Source organism: Musca autumnalis, unplaced genomic scaffold (genome assembly GCF_047663935.1).
Source record: "Musca autumnalis isolate F117 unplaced genomic scaffold, ASM4766393v1 scaffold_79, whole genome shotgun sequence".
NCBI lineage: Eukaryota > Metazoa > Arthropoda > Insecta > Diptera > Muscidae > Musca > Musca autumnalis.
Genome location: NW_027412410.1, coordinates 146,252 through 168,289, shown reverse-complemented (window position 1 = coordinate 168,289; position 22,038 = coordinate 146,252). Strand labels below are relative to the sequence as shown.

Here is a 22,038-nt window from a genome sequence, read left to right as displayed (position 1 = left end):
TAAAAAATCCACGTTTATGGAAAAAATATTCTTTAAAAAATCCACGTTTATGGAAAAAATATTCTTTAAAAAATCCACGTTTATGGAAAAAATATTCTTTAAAAAATCCACGTTTATGGAAAAAATATTCTTTAAAAAATCCACGTTTATGGAAAAAATATTCTTTAAAAAATCCACGTTTATGGAAAAAATATTCTTTAAAAAATCCACGTTTATGGAAAAAATATTCTTTAAAAAATCCACGTTTATGGAAAAAATATTCTTTAAAAAATCCACGTTTATGGAAAAAATATTCTTTAAAAAATCCACGTTTATGGAAAAAATATTCTTTAAAAAATCCACGTTTATGGAAAAAATATTCTTTAAAAAATCCACGTTTATGGAAAAAATATTCTTTAAAAAATCCACGTTTATGGAAAAAATATTCTTTAAAAAATCCACGTTTATGGAAAAAATATTCTTTAAAAAATCCACGTTTATGGAAAAAATATTCTTTAAAAAATCCACGTTTATGGAAAAAATATTCTTTAAAAATCCACGTTTATGGAAAAAATATTCTTTAAAAAAATCCACGTTTATGGAAAAAATATTCTTTAAAAAATCCACGTTTATGGAAAAAATATTCTTTAAAAAATCCACGTTTATGGAAAAAATATTCTTTAAAAAATCCACGTTTATGGAAAAAATATTCTTTAAAAAATCCACGTTTATGGAAAAAATATTCTTTAAAAAATCCACGTTTATGGAAAAAATATTCTTTAAAAAATCCACGTTTATGGAAAAATATTCTTTAAAAAATCCACGTTTATGGAAAAAATATTCTTTAAAAAATCCACGTTTATGGAAAAAATATTCTTTAAAAAATCCACGTTTATGGAAAAAATATTCTTTAAAAAATCCACGTTTATGGAAAAAATATTCTTTAAAAAATCCACGTTTATGGAAAAAATATTCTTTAAAAAATCCACGTTTATGGAAAAAATATTCTTTAAAAAATCCACGTTTATGGAAAAAATATTCTTTAAAAAATCCACGTTTATGGAAAAAATATTCTTTAAAAAATCCACGTTTATGGAAAAAATATTCTTTAAAAAATCCACGTTTATGGAAAAAATATTCTTTAAAAAATCCACGTTTATGGAAAAAATATTCTTTAAAAAATCCACGTTTATGGAAAAAATATTCTTTAAAAAATCCACGTTTATGGAAAAAATATTCTTTAAAAAATCCACGTTTATGGAAAAAATATTCTTTAAAAAATCCACGTTTATGGAAAAAATATTCTTTAAAAAATCCACGTTTATGGAAAAAATATTCTTTAAAAAATCCACGTTTATGGAAAAAATATTCTTTAAAAAATCCACGTTTATGGAAAAAATATTCTTTAAAAAATCCACGTTTATGGAAAAAATATTCTTTAAAAAATCCACGTTTATGGAAAAAATATTCTTTAAAAAATCCACGTTTATGGAAAAAATATTCTTTAAAAAATCCACGTTTATGGAAAAAATATTCTTTAAAAAATCCACGTTTATGGAAAAAATATTCTTTAAAAAATCCACGTTTATGGAAAAAATATTCTTTAAAAAATCCACGTTTATGGAAAAAATATTCTTTAAAAAATCCACGTTTATGGAAAAAATATTCTTTAAAAAATCCACGTTTATGGAAAAAATATTCTTTAAAAAATCCACGTTTATGGAAAAAATATTCTTTAAAAAATCCACGTTTATGGAAAAAATATTCTTTAAAAAATCCACGTTTATGGAAAAAATATTCTTTAAAAAATCCACGTTTATGGAAAAAATATTCTTTAAAAAATCCACGTTTATGGAAAAAATATTCTTTAAAAAATCCACGTTTATGGAAAAAATATTCTTTAAAAAAATCCACGTTTATGGAAAAAATATTCTTTAAAAAATCCACGTTTATGGAAAAAATATTCTTTAAAAATCCACGTTTATGGAAAAAATATTCTTTAAAAAATCCACGTTTATGGAAAAAATATTCTTTAAAAAATCCACGTTTATGGAAAAAATATTCTTTAAAAAATCCACGTTTATGGAAAAAATATTCTTTAAAAAATCCACGTTTATGGAAAAAATATTCTTTAAAAAATCCACGTTTATGGAAAAAATATTCTTTAAAAAATCCACGTTTATGGAAAAAATATTCTTTAAAAAATCCACGTTTATGGAAAAAATATTCTTTAAAAAATCCACGTTTATGGAAAAAATATTCTTTAAAAAATCCACGTTTATGGAAAAAATATTCTTTAAAAAATCCACGTTTATGGAAAAAATATTCTTTAAAAAAATCCACGTTTATGGAAAAAATATTCTTTAAAAAATCCACGTTTATGGAAAAAATATTCTTTAAAAAATCCACGTTTATGGAAAAAATATTCTTTAAAAAATCCACGTTTATGGAAAAAATATTCTTTAAAAAATCCACGTTTATGGAAAAAATATTCTTTAAAAAATCCACGTTTATGGAAAAAATATTCTTTAAAAAATCCACGTTTATGGAAAAAATATTCTTTAAAAAATCCACGTTTATGGAAAAAATATTCTTTAAAAAATCCACGTTTATGGAAAAAATATTCTTTAAAAAATCCACGTTTATGGAAAAAATATTCTTTAAAAAATCCACGTTTATGGAAAAAATATTCTTTAAAAAATCCACGTTTATGGAAAAAATATTCTTTAAAAAATCCACGTTTATGGAAAAAATATTCTTTAAAAAATCCACGTTTATGGAAAAAATATTCTTTAAAAAATCCACGTTTATGGAAAAAATATTCTTTAAAAAATCCACGTTTATGGAAAAAATATTCTTTAAAAAATCCACGTTTATGGAAAAAATATTCTTTAAAAAAATCCACGTTTATGGAAAAAATATTCTTTAAAAAATCCACGTTTATGGAAAAAATATTCTTTAAAAAATCCACGTTTATGGAAAAAATATTCTTTAAAAAATCCACGTTTATGGAAAAAAATATTCTTTAAAAAAATCCACGTTTATGGAAAAAATATTCTTTAAAAAATCCACGTTTATGGAAAAAATATTCTTTAAAAAATCCACGTTTATGGAAAAAATATTCTTTAAAAAATCCACGTTTATGGAAAAAATATTCTTTAAAAAATCCACGTTTATGGAAAAAATATTCTTTAAAAAATCCACGTTTATGGAAAAAATATTCTTTAAAAAATCCACGTTTATGGAAAAAATATTCTTTAAAAAATCCACGTTTATGGAAAAAATATTCTTTAAAAAATCCACGTTTATGGAAAAAATATTCTTTAAAAAATCCACGTTTATGGAAAAAAATATTCTTTAAAAAATCCACGTTTATGGAAAAAATATTCTTTAAAAAATCCACGTTTATGGAAAAAATATTCTTTAAAAAATCCACGTTTATGGAAAAAATATTCTTTAAAAAATCCACGTTTATGGAAAAAATATTCTTTAAAAAATCCACGTTTATGGAAAAAATATTCTTTAAAAAATCCACGTTTATGGAAAAAATATTCTTTAAAAAATCCACGTTTATGGAAAAAATATTCTTTAAAAAATCCACGTTTATGGAAAAAATATTCTTTAAAAAATCCACGTTTATGGAAAAAATATTCTTTAAAAAATCCACGTTTATGGAAAAAATATTCTTTAAAAAATCCACGTTTATGGAAAAAATATTCTTTAAAAAATCCACGTTTATGGAAAAAATATTCTTTAAAAAATCCACGTTTATGGAAAAAATATTCTTTAAAAAATCCACGTTTATGGAAAAAATATTCTTTAAAAAATCCACGTTTATGGAAAAAATATTCTTTAAAAAATCCACGTTTATGGAAAAAATATTCTTTAAAAAATCCACGTTTATGGAAAAAATATTCTTTAAAAAATCCACGTTTATGGAAAAAATATTCTTTAAAAAATCCACGTTTATGGAAAAAATATTCTTTAAAAAATCCACGTTTATGGAAAAAATATTCTTTAAAAAATCCACGTTTATGGAAAAAATATTCTTTAAAAAATCCACGTTTATGGAAAAAATATTCTTTAAAAAATCCACGTTTATGGATAAAATATTCTTTAAAAAATACACGTTTATGGAAAAAATATTCTTTAAAAAATACACGTTTATGGAAAAAATATTCTTTAAAAAATCCACGTTTATGGAAAAATATTCTTTAAAAAATCCACGTTTATGGAAAACATATTCTTTAAAAAATACACGTTTATGGAAAAAATATTCTTTAAAAAATACACGTTTATGGAAAAAATATTCTTTAAAAAATCCACGTTTATGGAAAAATATTCTTTAAAAAATCCACGTTTATGGAAAACATATTCTTAAAAAAATCCATGTTTATGGAAAACATATTCTTTAAAAAATCCACGTTTATGGAAAAATATTCTTTAAAAAATCCACGTTTATGGAAAACATATTCTTAAAAAAATCCATGTTTATGGAAAACATATTCTTAAAAAAATCCATGTTTGTGGAAAAAATTTCTTTAAAAATCAAACAAACATTTTAAATTGTTCTTATTAAATTCCATTGCCTTTAAAGTTTTTTTTCTTTGTCACCAAAAAAATCAGTAATAATATTTTCATGGCTTTTCGTCGCCTATCCTTTCATTGTCAACCTACACTTGTCCAGGGCGCTACCAACAAACTTTGCATCAGCAATAGATTTGCACAAAAAAAGAAATGCTGTCAACATTCATTTCATTTTTCTCCAATCCGCCAATCTTTTTGTTCTTTGCCCTTTGTCTTCTCACCACCACGGATTTGGGATTGTCATGTTTTTTTTGTTGAAGGCGTGTGGGCTTTTTCTGCTTAACATATTTCTATCAGACTGTGGGTTTTTTTACTGCATTTCCCTCCAAATAAAGGAATATCTCATTTCCCTTTTTATTGTTTGTTGCGAGAGGCTTCATGTTGACTTTATGCTTGAATCCCTTTTTTGGCTTTTAGGTGTTTATAAAAAGCGAAAAGAAAACTGTCATGACTTTTGTTTTGGGTATAAACTTTAATGGTAAACAAAAGGTAAAACAAAATTTTTGTATATTTGCAGACAAATTAGAGGTTATTAACATCCATAAAGCGGGTATTGTCACATGGTTAGGGGACCTTTTCAAGTCGTGAGATTTTTCGGTTTTTTACATTTCTTAAAGAATGTCACAAAGGACACCTTTAAAAAAGTAAAGATAGCCTATAGTCTACTGGTTGTTTCAAATTCCATGTTTATGCTTTAAAAAATTCCCATTTAATACTTGGAAAAATATTCCTTAGAAATCCTTGAGTGTAATGCTTTAAAGGAATTTTTGGAAAATTTCAATTCTTTAATATTCGATGGCCATTGCTTCCAATGCCATTTCAAAAATCTTTTCATATTCTACTGCTGTACAGAAGATATGTTTTACAACTCATCAATTTAGCCAATAAATCTCAATCTGTTCTTGTCTTCTTTTATTGAAAATTTCGTTTATTTGAAATTTTGTATAGCTCAGTTTTTATTACTCTTTTTCCTTTCATTCTTTTTTTCCAGGCAATTTACTTGTTATACTGGTTGTTACATTGTCTCGTCGCCTGCGCTCCATAACAAATTTCTTTCTAGCCAATTTGGCTTTGGCAGATTTTTGTGTTGGACTCTTTTGTGTTATGCAAAATAATTTATTTGATAGACAGGTAAGTTTGAAAACAAAAGCGAACTATAAAATAAATAGAATATGGAGAATGAAAGCAATGAAACGAACGAACAAAAAAGAAGTTTAGTTTAGTTGAAGTGGAATCGATATACCTATCTTTGGAAGCAAATTTATTCCATCACATCAATCAATTATCAATAAAAAAAATTAAACGAAACTCAATTGAAATAAAGTAAAACATGTTCAGAAGTTTATAAAATAGTTAAAAAAAATACAAATAAGAATAGAACAAGAGAAAATTTATTCTTTTTATTATTTTCTAGATTTTTAATTATTTTCCTCTTGCATTTTATGCAGCGTTTTTTGCTCATTAATTTTTATACACTTCCCTACTCCCACACAAAGTGAACTATTTAAGAAATTAACAACAAAAAGGTTTTTTTTCGCATATAAATATTTCTCTGCATATTGTTGTAAGATTCACTACACACACTCACATTTGTATGTATGCAAATGCTCACAGTTATATGTATGTATGTGTGTATTAATATGCTTTTTTGTACATTCATTAGTTGAAAGCTTAAATATTTTATTAAAATGAATTATGTACTTGTTAACGTCATTCTTATTTAACAACTCTCTCTCTCTTTGGCATGACTTTTAACCATAGATGATGCAAACAAAAGCTGAGAGTATGTATGTGTGAGTGTATGCAGAGAATTTTACAAATGCATACATAGAATACATTTACACATAAAAATAAATTTGTTGACGAAAAAGTGCATACATATGTGAATAATAAATCGGATTTATTCTTGGATTTTTTACACTAATTAAAAGGGATTACAGAAGGAATTAGAACAAAGACGATTCAGTAGTAAGATGCTAAGCAAAAAAGACATAATTAAAAACAAGTAAGAACGGCGCACAGTGGTTCAGAATGGTTTTTTCATGGTCAAAACTCTGTAGCTTTTGAATGGCCACTGACAAAAAAAAAAACACCAAACACAATAATTATGCCGTATATTAAATGTATTGATTTTGTATCACGAGTTTGCTTTAAAATCTGTACGTACCGTAATATGGGGCTATACCCAATAATTGACATATATCAAACATTTTTTGTAACCAAAGGTGGACCGATATAGTCTACATTCCAATCTGATACATGACTGTATGAAATAATATGATGTGCAAAGTCTGCACCAATCAGAAACTCCTTGCGAGATTTATCTTGCAGATTTGCCATTTTGGTTTCTGTCGTCAGGGTTTCTTGGAGCATTTAGATCAATATCTCAGGAAGTATGGGCTTACGCAAGAAAAAAAAATTGTACCATCGTAAGGGGAGCCGCAAGGGGTATTAAACCGTTATCGTGCTCACCACCCAGCCAGACAGACGGATGGACATGGCTAAATCGACTCCAAATTGTCTGAAACCAATTTCGTTCAAACATACTTGGGGTATTAAACCGTTATTTCGATGAGACACATTTTTGGTTGGATCAAAAATCCACGAATATTGAAAAAATATTTTTAAAATCAACGAATATTGAAAAATATTTTTTTTAAATCCACGAATATTGAAAAATATTTTTTTATAAATCCACGAGTATTGAAAAATATTTTTTTTTTAAATCCACCCAAATATTTTTTTAATCCACGAATATTGAAAAATATTTTTTTTTTAAAATCCACGCAAATATTTTTTTAATACACGAATATTGAAAAAAAAAATATTTTTTTTAAATCCACGAATACTGGTGTTTTAATATCCATGAATATTGTAAATATATTTTTTTTTTTTTAAATCCACGAACATTGAAAAAATATTTTTTTTTAAATCCACGAATACTGGTGTTTTAATATCCGCGAATATTGTAAATATATATTTTTTTTAAATCCACGAATACTTGTGTTTTAATATCCACGAATATTGTAAATATATTTTTTTTTTAAATCAACGAATACTGGTGTTTTAATATCCACGAATATTGTGAATATATTTTTTTTTAAAAATCCACGAACATTGAAAAAATATTTTTTTTAAATCCACTATTTTTGGTAAAAAAATATTTTTGGTAAAATCCACGAATATTGTAAATATATTTTTTTAAATCCACGAATATTGAAAAATATTTATTTAAAATCCACGAATATTGAAAAAAATAATGTTTAAAAAATCCACGATTATTGAAAAATATTTTTTAAAAAATCCACGTTTATTGAAAAAATACGTTTTACAAAATCCAGGATTATTGAAAAATATTTTTTAAAAAATTCAGGATTATTAAAAAAATATTTTTTTAAAAATCCACGATTGCAATTTTTTTAAAATCCACGATTATTGAAAAAATATTTTTTTTAAAAAATCCACATTTATTGAAAAAATATGTTTTACAAAATCCAGGATTATTGAAAAATATGTTTTACAAAATCCAGGATTATTGAAAAATATTTTTTAAAAAATCCACGATTGCAATTTTTTTTTAAAAATATTCAGGATTATTGAAAATATATTTTTAAAAAATCCACGATTATTAAAAAGATATTTTTTTAAAAATACATTATTATTGAAGAAATATTTTTTTTAAAAAATACAATATTATATAAAAATATTTTTACAAAAATCCACGATTTTAAAATTATCGAATATTGAAAAAATATTTTTTTTTAAATCAGCGAATATAGAAAAAAAAATATTTTTTTTAAATCCGCGAACATTGAAAAAATCTTTCTTTAAGTCCACGAATATTAAAAAAAAAATATTTTTTTTTTTTAAATCCGCGAACATTGAAAAAATCTTTCTTTAAGTCCACGAATATTCAAAAAAAATATTTTTTTTAATCCGCGAATATTGAAAAAATCTTTCCTTTAAATCCACGAATATTGAAAAAAAATATTTATTTAAAATCTACAAATATTGAAAAAATATTGTTTAAAAAAAAGCTATTATTAAAAAAATATTTTTACAAAAATCCACGATTTTAAAATCAGCGAATATTGAAAAAATATTTTTTTAAATCCACGAATACTGAAAAAAATTATTTCTTATAACCACCAATATTGAAAAAATATTTTTTAAAATCCACGAATACTGAAAAAAATTATTTCTTATAACCACCAATATTGAAAAAATATTTTTTAAAATCCACGAATATTGAAAAAATATAATTTAAAATCAACGAACATTGAAAAAATACTTTTTTTAAATCCACGAATATTGAAAAAAAATCAACGATTATTGAAAAAATATTTTTTAAAAAATCCACGGTCATTGAAAAAATATTTTTTACAAAATCCGAGACTATTGAAAAATATTTTTAAAAAAACCAAGATTATTAAAAAAATATTTTGTTTTTAAATCTACGAATATTAATTTTTTTTTAAATCCAAGCTTATTTAAAAAATATTTAACCCACAAATATTAAAAAAATATTTTTTTTCAATCCATGAATACTGAAAAAAAGTTTTTAAAATCCACGAATATTGAAAAAATACATTTTTAAATCCACGAAAAAACACGTTTTCAATATCCGCGAATATTGTAAATATGGTAACATGGGGCGGCTTCGCCACTGGGGCGCCTTCGCCAGCGCCGATTTTCTTGATAACTATAACTGCTAGAGAAATGCCGTTAAAGGAAAAATTGTGAGTTTAACGAAGATCTTTCATCTCCCAATAATTGGCAATTCTATCAAATATATGATTGCTGATGCACGCGATTTCATGTTTTTGGGGTATTGCGAAAAATATTCATGGTAGGTATATTTTGTGATATCTTGTAGACCTTTTGTGATATCAAAATTATATTTTATACCGTTAATAGACAACTACTGAAGAATATAAATCCAAATAATTTGCATGATAAAAGTAATTACAAATATCAATATATTCATATTATGAACTATGTAGGGGGTGGGGCGGCCACGCCATGATAGGGGTGTTGTGGGTTAATGTGAGAAATATGTCAGGTTTAACTAAAATTTTTTATGCTATTGATATACCACGCTATAATGTGAAGTTAAAATCAAATATTGTGCTAAACCTATCTAATTTGGCAAAAATTTCATTTTTATGCCTTAATTCAAGGTACCTACTTCAATTAACAGCTAAAATATGTTTCTTTTTGTAAATTTTAGAATAATTTTTGATTATTAAATAGAAAACATGTTCCTTTTATGCATAATGTTGATATTTAAGGAGGAAGTATGGTAAATTCCATTTTTAGAGTCCGTTGATATATGTCCTATGTCGATGGTGATGCTACCCCATGGGTGGGGAGGCTTCGCCACCTTTTAGACATTTTGTAAATTCTCAAAAATAATATTTTAAAAGCAAAATTATAATCATTTATATATCAAAACTTATAGTCAAGATATGCTAATATTCTTACCAAAAATAATATTTGGAAAAACTTTAATGATGTCGATATGAGAACATTTTGAAAAAAACGTGGCGAAGGCGCCCCATGTTACCATATATATTTTTTTAAATCCACGAATATTGAAAAATATTTATTTAAAATCCACGAATATTGAAAAATGTTGTTTAAAAAATCGACGATTATTGAAAAAATTGTTTTAAAAAAATCCACGATTATTGAAAAAATATCTTGTACAAAATCCAGGATTATTGAAAAAATATTTTTTTAAACAATCCACGATTATTGAAAATATATTTTTAAAAATCCACAATTATTAAAAAATATTTTTCTAAAAAAAAATTTTTAAATACGTTATTATAAAAGAATATTTTCACAAAAATCCACGATTTTAAAATCAGCGAATATTGAAAAAATGTTTTTTTAATATCCACGAATATTGAAAAATCTTTTTTAAATGCTCGAATATTAAAAAACATATTTTTTTAAATTTCCGAAAATTGAAAAAAAATATTTTTTTTTAAATCCACGAATATTGAAAAATTATTTCCTTAAAATTGAAAAAAAAATAAATCCACGAATTGAAAAAAATATATTTTTTAATCCACTCTTATTGAAAATGTTTTTTTTTTCAAATCCACGAATATTAAAAAAAATTAAACCACGAATACTGAAAAAATATTTTTTTAAATGCACGAATGTTGATTTTTTTTAAATCCACGAATATTGAAAAAAAATATTATTTTTAAAGTCCACGAATATTGATTTTTTTTTATCCACGAATATTGAAAAGATTTTTTTAAAACGTCCACATATATTGAAAAAATATTGTTTTAAAAACTCCACAAATATTGAAAAATATTGTTTAAAAAATCCACTATTATTGAAAAGATATTGTTTAAAAAATCCACGAATATTGAAAAAATATTGTTTTAAATCCACGAATATTGAAGAACTTTTTTTTTTTTAAATCCACGAATATTGAAAAAAAATTTTAACATCCACGAATATTGAAAAGATATTTTTAAAACTTCCACGTTTATTGAAAAAATATAGATCAAGGTGCACTCATTGATATGAGAGAAGAAGAACAAGGAATCTTTCGGCGAACTTTACAAATTTTGTATGTATGTGGTTCAAGACAATTTTTTCTAAAAGGGATGCTCTCACTTCACACGCATTTATATTATTTCTATAATGCAATACCTTTTCTCAAATTTCCATAAATCATCAACAACAGTTTCCGATTATTTGTGATTAATGGATGAAATTGAAATTTTAATACAATTCCATTTGACCTGAAATAACCAAAAAGATAAATGTTCACAATTATAATGGAAAATAGATTCCAAGTGTTTTGCAATGAAAACCAAAGTCCATAATAACGCACATCAAATGTACAGACGTTCAATAACCCCGTCCAAAATAAGAGGTGAACTTATATTGGAGACAAGCTGGGCTAAATGAATAAGAAAAGAAAAACTCGTTTAAACCTAATCATCGTTCATTCATCTAAATGTAATTTTATTAATTACAACAATTACAAACAACTGACATTAATATTCAAAAGGTAGCGCTTGAATTTTTCTTTGCCAATCGCATCAGATGCTTTTCATTGTTCGCATTGCCTTGATGGAAGAGATAAGGGTTAATTATTGTGACACCACTGTCTTAGTTAAGGAAAATTCTTGAAGTTCATTTGAAATGCAAAAGAACAAGTAATGTTATAAATAAGGCTGTGAAGATGAAAATTAAGAATAGTAGTAAGAATTTAATTTTCTATTTTTAAATGTAGTTTAAAAGACAATTCAGTGGAAAATTATACACGAATTTACATTACTAATAGACTAATAGAGGCTCGTGGGGGTTTAAAAATATTTTTAGAGGACTAATAGAGGCTCCTGGTTTTTGAAAAAAATATTTTTAAGGGTCGAATAGAGGCTCGTGAATTTTTAAAAATATTTTTAGGGTACTAATAGAGGCTCGTGGATTTTTAAAAATATTTTTAGAGGCTGCTGGATTTTTAAAACAATATTTTTAGGGCACAAATAGGATTTTTAAATATTTCTAGGGGACTATTAGATGCTCGTGGAGTTTTAAAAATAGTTTAAGAAGAATAATAGACCCTCGTGGATTTTTAAAAATATTTTTAGGGGACTAATAGAGGCTCGTGGATTTTTAAAAATATTTTTAGGGGACTAATAGAGGCTCGTGGATTTTTAAAAATATTTTTAGGGGACTAATAGAGGCTCGTGGATTTTTAAAAATATTTTTAGGGGACTAATAGAGGCTCGTGGATTTTTAAAAATATTTTTAGGGGACTAATAGAGGCTCGTGGATTTTTAAAAAAATTTTTAGGGGACTAATAGAGGCTCGTGGATTTTTAAAAAATTTTTTAGGGGACTAATAGAGGCTCGTGGATTTTTAAAAAATTTTTTAGGGGACTAATAGAGGCTCGTGGATTTTTAAAAAATTTTTTAGGGGACTAATAGAGGCTCGTGGATTTTTAAAAAATTTTTTAGGGGACTAATAGAGCCTCGTGGATTTTTAAAAAATTTTTTAGGGGACTAATAGAGGCTCGTGGATTTTTAAAAAATTTTTTAGGGGACTAATAGAGGCTCGTGGATTTTTAAAAAATTTTTTAGGGGACTAATAGAGGCTCGTGGATTTTTAAAAAATTTTTTAGGGGACTAATAGAGGCTCGTGGATTTTTAAAAAATTTTTTAGGGGACTAATAGAGGCTCGTGGATTTTTAAAAAATTTTTTAGGGGACTAATAGAGGCTCGTGGATTTTTAAAAAATTTTTTAGGGGACTAATAGAGGCTCGTGGATTTTTAAAAAAATTTTTAGGGGCTAATAGAGGCTCGTGGATTTTTAAAAAAATTTTTAGGGGACTAATAGAGGCTCGTGGATTTTTAAAAAAAATTTTAGGGGACTAATAGAGGCTCGTGGATTTTTAAAAAATATTACAAATTATTTTTATTTTCAAAATATTTTTAGGGGGCTTATAGAGGCTCGTGCATTTTTAAAATTATTTTTAGGGGACTAATAGAGGCTCGTGGATTTTTAAAAATATTTTTAGGGGACTAATAGAGGCTCGTGGATTTTTAAAAATATTTTTAGGGGACTAATAGAGGCTCGTGGATTTTTTAAATTTTTTTAGGGGACTAATAGAGGCTCGTGGATTTTTAAAAATATTTTTAGGGGACTAATAGAGGCTCGGGGATTTTTAAAAATATTTTTTGGGGACTAATAGAGGCTCGTGGATTTTTAAAAATATTTTTAGGGGACTAATAGAGGCTCGTGGATTTTTAAAAATATTTTTAGGGGACTAATAGAGGCTCGTGGATTTTTAAAAATATTTTTAGGGGACTAATAGAGGCTCGTGGATTTTTAAAAATATTTTTAGGGGACTAATAGAGGCTCGTGGATTTTTAAAAATATTTTTAGGGGACTAATAGAGGCTCGTGGATTTTTAAAAATATTTTTAGGGGACTAATAGAGGCTCGTGGATTTTTAAAAATATTTTTAGGGGACTAATAGAGGCTCGTGGATTTTTAAAAATATTTTTAGGGGACTAATAGAGGCTCGTGGATTTTTAAAAATATTTTTAGGGGACTAATAGAGGCTCGTGGATTTTTAAAAATATTTTTAGGGGACTAATAGAGGCTCGTGGATTTTTAAAAATATTTTTAGGGGACTAATAGAGGCTCGTGGATTTTTAAAAATATTTTTAGGGGACTAATAGAGGCTCGTGGATTTTTAAAAATATTTTTAGGGGACTAATAGAGGCTCGTGGATTTTTAAAAATATTTTTAGGGGACTAATAGAGGCTCGTGGATTTTTAAAAATATTTTTAGGGGACTAATAGAGGCTCGTGGATTTTTAAAAATATTTTTAGGGGACTAATAGAGGCTCGTGGATTTTTAAAAATATTTTTAGGGGACTAATAGAGGCTCGTGGATTTTTAAAAATATTTTTAGGGGACTAATAGAGGCTCGTGGATTTTTAAAAATATTTTTAGGGGACTAATAGAGGCTCGTGGATTTTTAAAAATATTTTTAGGGGACTAATAGAGGCTCGTGGATTTTTAAAAATATTTTTAGGGGACTAATAGAGGCTCGTGGATTTTTAAAAATATTTTTAGGGGACTAATAGAGGCTCGTGGATTTTTAAAAATATTTTTAGGGGACTAATAGAGGCTCGTGGATTTTTAAAAATATTTTTAGGGGACTAATAGAGGCTCGTGGATTTTTAAAAATATTTTTAGGGGACTAATAGAGGCTCGTGGATTTTTAAAAATATTTTTAGGGGACTAATAGAGGCTCGTGGATTTTTAAAAATATTTTTAGGGGACTAATAGAGGCTCGTGGATTTTTAAAAATATTTTTAGGGGACTAATAGAGGCTCGTGGATTTTTAAAAATATTTTTAGGGGACTAATAGAGGCTCGTGGATTTTTAAAAATATTTTTAGGGGACTAATAGAGGCTCGTGGATTTTTAAAAATATTTTTAGGGGACTAATAGAGGCTCGTGGATTTTTAAAAATATTTTTAGGGACTAATAGAGGCTCGTGGATTTTTAAAAATATTTTTAGGGGACTAATAGAGGCTCGTGGATTTTTAAAAATATTTTTAGGGGACTAATAGAGGCTCGTGGATTTTTAAAAATATTTTTAGGGGACTAATAGAGGCTCGTGGATTTTTAAAAATATTTTTAGGGGACTAATAGAGGCTCGTGGATTTTTAAAAATATTTTTAGGGGACTAATAGAGGCTCGTGGATTTTTAAAAATATTTTTAGGGGACTAATAGAGGCTCGTGGATTTTTAAAAATATTTTTAGGGGGTCTAACAAAAACTCGTGGATTTTTAAAAATATTTTTAGGGGTCTAACAAAAACTCGTGGATTTTTAAAAATATTTTTAGGGGACTAGTAGAGGCTCGTGGATTTTTAAAAATATTTTTAGGGGACTAATAGAGGCTCGTGGGTTTTTAAAATTATTTTTAGGGGACTAATAGAGGCTCGTGGATTTTTAAAAAATTTTTTAGGGGACTAATAGAGGCTCGTGGATTTTTAAAAAATTTTTTAGGGGACTAATAGAGGCTCGTGGATTTTTAAAAAAATTTTTAGGGGACTAATAGAGGCTCGTGGATTTTTAAAAAAATTTTTAGGGGACTAATAGAGGCTCGTGGATTTTTAAAAAAATTTTTAGGGGACTAATAGAGGCTCGTGGATTTTTAAAAATATTACAAATTATTTTTATTTTCAAAATATTTTTAGGGGGCTTATAGAGGCTCGTGCATTTTTAAAATTATTTTTAGGGGACTAATAGAGGCTCGTGGATTTTTAAAATATTTTTAGGGGACTAATAGAGGCTCGTGGATTTTTAAAAATATTTTTAGGGGACTAATAGAGGCTCGTGGATTTTTTAAATTTTTTTAGGGGACTAATAGAGGCTCGTGGATTTTTAAAAATATTTTTAGGGGACTAATAGAGGCTCGGGGATTTTTTAAAAATATTTTTAGGGACTAATAGAGGCTCGTGGATTTTTAAAAATATTTTTAGGGGACTAATAGAGGCTCGTGGATTTTTAAAAATATTTTTAGGGGACTAATAGAGGCTCGTGATTTTTAAAAATATTTTTAGGGGACTAATAGAGGCTCGTGGATTTTTAAAAATATTTTTAGGGGACTAATAGAGGCTCGTGGATTTTTAAAAATATTTTTAGGGGACTAATAGAGGCTCGTGGATTTTTAAAAATATTTTTAGGGGACTAATAGAGGCTCGTGGATTTTTAAAAATATTTTTAGGGGACTAATAGAGGCTCGTGGATTTTTAAAAATATTTTTAGGGGACTAATAGAGGCTCGTGGATTTTTAAAAATATTTTTAGGGGACTAATAGAGGCTCGTGGATTTTTAAAAATATTTTTAGGGGACTAATAGAGGCTCGTGGATTTTTAAAAATATTTTTAGGGGACTAATAGAGGCTCGTGGATTTTTAAAAATATTTTTAGGGGACTAATAGAGGCTCGTGGATTTTTAAAAATATTTTTAGGGGACTAATAGAGGCTCGTGGATTTTTAAAAATATTTTTAGGGGACTAATAGAGGCTCGTGGATTTTTAAAAATATTTTTAGGGGACTAATAGAGGCTCGTGGATTTTTAAAAATATTTTTAGGGGACTAATAGAGGCTCGTGGATTTTTAAAAATATTTTTAGGGGACTAATAGAGGCTCGTGGATTTTTAAAAATATTTTTAGGGGACTAATAGAGGCTCGTGGATTTTTAAAAATATTTTTAGGGGACTAATAGAGGCTCGTGGATTTTTAAAAATATTTTTAGGGGACTAATAGAGGCTCGTGGATTTTTAAAAATATTTTTAGGGGACTAATAGAGGCTCGTGGATTTTTAAAAATATTTTTAGGGGACTAATAGAGGCTCGTGGATTTTTAAAAATATTTTTAGGGGACTAATAGAGGCTCGTGGATTTTAAAAATATTTTTAGGGGACTAATAGAGGCTCGTGGATTTTTAAAAATATTTTTAGGGGACTAATAGAGGCTCGTGGATTTTTAAAAATATTTTTAGGGGACTAATAGAGGCTCGTGGATTTTAAAAATATTTTTAGGGGACTAATAGAGGCTCGTGGATTTTTAAAAATATTTTTAGGGGACTAATAGAGGCTCGTGGATTTTTAAAAATATATTTAGGGGACTAATAGAGGCTCGTGGATTTTTAAAAATATTTTTAGGGGACTAATAGAGGCTCGTGGATTTTTAAAAATATTTTTAGGGGACTAATAGAGGCTCGTGGATTTTTAAAAATATTTTTAGGGGACTAATAGAGGCTCGTGGATTTTTAAAAATATTTTTAGGGGACTAATAGAGGCTCGTGGATTTTTAAAAATATTTTTAGGGGACTAATAGAGGCTCGTGGATTTTTAAAAATATTTTTAGGGGACTAATAGAGGCTCGTGGATTTTTAAAAATATTTTTAGGGGACTAATAGAGGCTCGTGGATTTTTAAAAATATTTTTAGGGGACTAATAGAGGCTCGTGGATTTTTAAAAATATTTTTAGGGGACTAATAGAGGCTCGTGGATTTTTAAAAATATTTTTAGGGGACTAATAGAGGCTCGTGGATTTTTAAAAATATTTTTAGGGGACTAATAGAGGCTCGTGGATTTTTAAAAATATTTTTAGGGGACTAATAGAGGCTCGTGGATTTTTAAAAATATTTTTAGGGGACTAATAGAGGCTCGTGGATTTTTAAAAATATTTTTAGGGGACTAATAGAGGCTCGTGGATTTTTAAAAATATTTTTAGGGGACTAATAGAGGCTCGTGGATTTTTAAAAATATTTTTAGGGGACTAATAGAGGCTCGTGGATTTTTAAAAATATTTTTAGGGGACTAATAGAGGCTCGTGGATTTTTAAAAATATTTTTAGGGGACTAATAGAGGCTCGTGGATTTTTAAAAATATTTTTAGGGGACTAATAGAGGCTCGTGGATTTTTAAAAATATTTTTAGGGGACTAATAGAGGCTCGTGGATTTTTAAAAATATTTTTAGGGGACTAATAGAGGCTCGTGGATTTTTAAAAATATTTTTAGGGGACTAATAGAGGCTCGTGGATTTTTAAAAATAGTTTTAGGGGACTAATGGAGGCTCGTGGATTTTTAAAATTAGTTTTAGGAGACTAATAGAGGCTCGTGGATTTTTAAAAATATTTTTAGGAGACTAATAGAGGCTCGTGGATTTTTAAAAATATTTTTAGGGGGCTAATAGAGGCTCGTGGATTTTAAAAATATTTTTAGGGGACTAATAGAGGCTCGTGGATTTTTAAAAATATTTTTAGGGGACTAATAGAGGCTCGTGGATTTTTAAAAAATATTTTTAGGGGACTAATAGAGGCTCGTGGATTTTTAAAAATATTTTTTGGGGTCTAACAAAACTCGTGGATTTTTAAAAATATTTTTAGGGGTCTAACAAAAAGTCGTGGATTTTTAAAAATATTTTTAGGGGTCTAACAAAAACTCGTGGATTTTTAAAAATATTTTTAGGGGTCTAACAAAAACTCGTGGATTTTTAAAAATATTTTTAGGGGTCTAACAAAAACTCGTGGATTTTTAAAAATATTTTTAGGGGTCTAACAAAAACTCGTGGATTTTTAAAAATATTTTTAGGGGTCTAACAAAAACTCGTGGATTTTTAAAAATATTTTTAGGGGTCTAACAAAAACTCGTGGATTTTTAAAAATATTTTTAGGGGTCTAACAAAAACTCGTGGATTTTTAAAAATATTTTTAGGGGTCTAACAAAAACTCGTGGATTTTTAAAAATATTTTTAGGGGTCTAACAAAAACTCGTGGATTTTTAAAAATATTTTTAGGGGTCTAACAAAAACTCGTGGATTTTTAAAAATATTTTTAGGGGTCTAACAAAAACTCGTGGATTTTTAAAAATATTTTTAGGGGTCTAACAAAAACTCGTGGATTTTTAAAAATATTTTTAGGGGTCTAACAAAAACTCGTGGATTTTTAAAAATATTTTTAGGGGTCTAACAAAAACTCGTGGATTTTTAAAAATATTTTTAGGGGTCTAGCAAAAACTCGTGGATTTTTAAAAATATTTTTAGGGGTCTAACAAAAACTCGTGGATTTTTAAAAATATTTTTAGGGGTCTAACAAAAACTCGTGGATTTTTAAAAATATTTTTAGGGGTCTAACAAAAACTCGTGGATTTTTAAAAATATTTTTAGGGGTCTAACAAAAACTCGTGGATTTTTAAAAATATTTTTAGGGGTCTAACAAAAACTCGTGGATTTTTAAAAATATTTTTTAAGGGTCTAATAGAGGCTCGTGGATTTTTAAAAATATTTTTAGGGAACTAAGAGATGCTCGTGGATTTTTAAAAATATTTTTAGGGAACTAAGAGATGCTCGTGGATTTTTAAAAATATTTTTAGGGAACTAAGAGATGCTCGTGGATTTTTAAAAATATTTTTAGGGGTCTAACAAAAACTCGTGGATTTTTAAAAATATTTTTAGGGGTCTACAAAAACTCGTGGATTTTTAAAATATAAAATACAAAAACTCGTGGATTTTTAAAAATATTTTTAGGGGTCTAACAAAAACTCGTGGATTTTTAAAAATATTTTTAGGGGTCTAACAAAAACTCGTGGATTTTTAAAAATATAAAATACAAAAACTCGTGGATTTTTAAAAATATTTTTAGGGGACTAATAGAGGCTCGTGGATTTTTAAAAATATTTTTAGGGGACTAATAGAGGCTCGTGGATTTTTAAAAATATTTTTAGGGGACTAATAGAGGCTCGTGGATTTTTAAAAATATTTTTAGGGGACTAATAGAGGCTCATGGATTTTTAAAAATATTTTTAGGGGACTAATAGAGGCTCGTGGATTTTTAAAAATATTTTTAGGGGACTAATAGAGGCTCGTGGATTTTTAAAAATATTTTTAGGGGACTAATAGAGGCTCGTGGATTTTTAAAAATATTTTTAGGGGACTAATAGAGGCTCGTGGATTTTTAAAAATATTTTTAGGGGACTAATAGAGGCTCGTGGATTTTTAAAAAATATTTTTAGGGGACTAATAGAGGCTCGTGGATTTTTAAAAATATTTTTAGGGGACTAATAGAGGCTCGTGGATTTTTAAAAATATTTTTAGGGGACTAATAGAGGCTCGTGGATTTTTAAAAATATTTTTAGGGGACTAATAGAGGCTCGTGGATTTTTAAAAATATTTTTAGGGACTAATAGAGGCTCGTGGATTTTTAAAAATATTTTTAGGGGACTAATAGAGGCTCGTGGATTTTTAAAAATATTTTTAGGGACTAATAGAGGCTCGTGGATTTTTAAAAATATTTTTAGGGGACTAATAGAGGCTCGTGGATTTTTAAAAATATTTTTAGGGGACTAATAGAGGCTCGTGGATTTTTAAAAATATTTTTAGGGGACTAATAGAGGCTCGTGGATTTTTAAAAATATTTTTAGGGGACTAATAGAGGCTCGTGGATTTTTAAAAATATTTTTAGGGGACTAATAGAGGCTCGTGGATTTTTAAAAATATTTTTAGGGGACTAATAGAGGCTCGTGGATTTTTAAAAATATTTTTAGGGGACTAATAGAGGCTCGTGGATTTTTAAAAATATTTTTTAGGGGACTAATAGAGGCTCGTGGATTTTTAAAAATATTTTTAGGGGACTAATAGAGGCTCGTGGATTTTTAAAAATATTTTTAGGGGACTAATAGAGGCTCGTGGATTTTTAAAAATATTTTTAGGGGACTAATAGAGGCTCGTGGATTTTTAAAAATATTTTTAGGGGACTAATAGAGGCTCGTGGATTTTTAAAAATATTTTTAGGGGACTAATAGAGGCTCGTGGATTTTTAAAAATATTTTTAGGGGACTAATAGAGGCTCGTGGATTTTTAAAAATATTTTTAGGGGACTAATAGAGGCTCGTGGATTTTTAAAAATATTTTTAGGGGACTAATAGAGGCTCGTGGATTTTTAAAAATATTTTTAGGGGACTAATAGAGGCTCGTGGATTTTTAAAAATATTTTTAGGGACTAATAGAGGCTCGTGGATTTTTAAAAATATTTTTAGGGGACTAATAGAGGCTCGTGGATTTTTAAAAATATTTTTAGGGGACTAATAGAGGCTCGTGGATTTTTAAAAATATTTTTAGGGGACTAATAGAGGCTCGTGGATTTTTAAAAATATTTTTAGGGGACTAATAGAGGCTCGTGGATTTTTAAAAATATTTTTAGGGGACTAATAGAGGCTCGTGGATTTTTAAAAATATTTTTAGGGGACTAATAGAGGCTCGTGGATTTTTAAAAATATTTTTAGGGGACTAATAGAGGCTCGTGGATTTTTAAAAATATTTTTAGGGGACTAATAGAGGCTCGTGGATTTTTAAAAATATTTTAGGGGACTAATAGAGGCTCGTGGATTTTTAAAAATATTTTTAGGGGACTAATAGAGGCTCGTGGATTTTTAAAAATATTTTTAGGGGACTAATAGAGGCTCGTGGATTTTTAAAAATATTTTTAGGGGACTAATAGAGGCTCGTGGATTTTTAAAAATATTTTTAGGGGACTAATAGAGGCTCGTGGATTTTTAAAAATATTTTTAGGGGACTAATAGAGGCTCGTGGATTTTTAAAAATATTTTTAGGGGACTAATAGAGGCTCGTGGATTTTTAAAAATATTTTTAGGGGACTAATAGAGGCTCGTGGATTTTTAAAAATATTTTTAGGGGACTAATAGAGGCTCGTGGATTTTTAAAAATATTTTTAGGGGACTAATAGAGGCTCGTGGATTTTTAAAAATATTTTTAGGGGACTAATAGAGGCTCGTGGATTTTTAAAAATATTTTTAGGGGACTAATAGAGGCTCGTGGATTTTTAAAAATATTTTTAGGGGACTAATAGAGGCTCGTGGATTTTTAAAAATATTTTTAGGGGACTAATAGAGGCTCGTGGATTTTTAAAAATATTTTTAGGGGACTAATAGAGGCTCGTGGATTTTTAAAAATATTTTTAGGGGACTAATAGAGGCTCGTGGATTTTTAAAAATATTTTTAGGGGACTAATAGAGGCTCGTGGATTTTTAAAAATATTTTTAGGGGACTAATAGAGGCTCGTGGATTTTTAAAAATATTTTTAGGGGACTAATAGAGGCTCGTGGATTTTTAAAAATATTTTTAGGGGACTAATAGAGGCTCGTGGATTTTTAAAAATATTTTTAGGGGACTAATAGAGGCTCGTGGATTTTTAAAAATATTTTTAGGGGACTAATAGAGGCTCGTGGATTTTTAAAAATATTTTTAGGGGACTAATAGAGGCTCGTGGATTTTTAAAAATATTTTTAGGGGACTAATAGAGGCTCGTGGATTTTTAAAAATATTTTTAGGGGACTAATAGAGGCTCGTGGATTTTTAAAAATATTTTTAGGGGACTAATAGAGGCTCGTG

The 22,038-nt window shown here is 27.3% G+C and overlaps 1 protein-coding gene across 1 annotated transcript in view; it reads left to right on the top strand.

The window, feature by feature from the left end:
* Positions 1-5,557: 5,557 nt before the first annotated feature.
* TrissinR (Trissin receptor) overlaps positions 5,558-22,038 on the top strand; it is a gene marked incomplete at its 5' end in the record, with an annotated part of 121,453 nt that continues 104,972 nt past the window's right edge. The window contains 2 exons of the mRNA XM_073958233.1: positions 5,558-5,697; positions 6,507-6,571. Of these exons, the coding sequence (XP_073814334.1) occupies positions 5,558-5,697; positions 6,507-6,571 (205 nt within the window). The remainder of the gene's footprint in view (positions 5,698-6,506; positions 6,572-22,038) is intronic.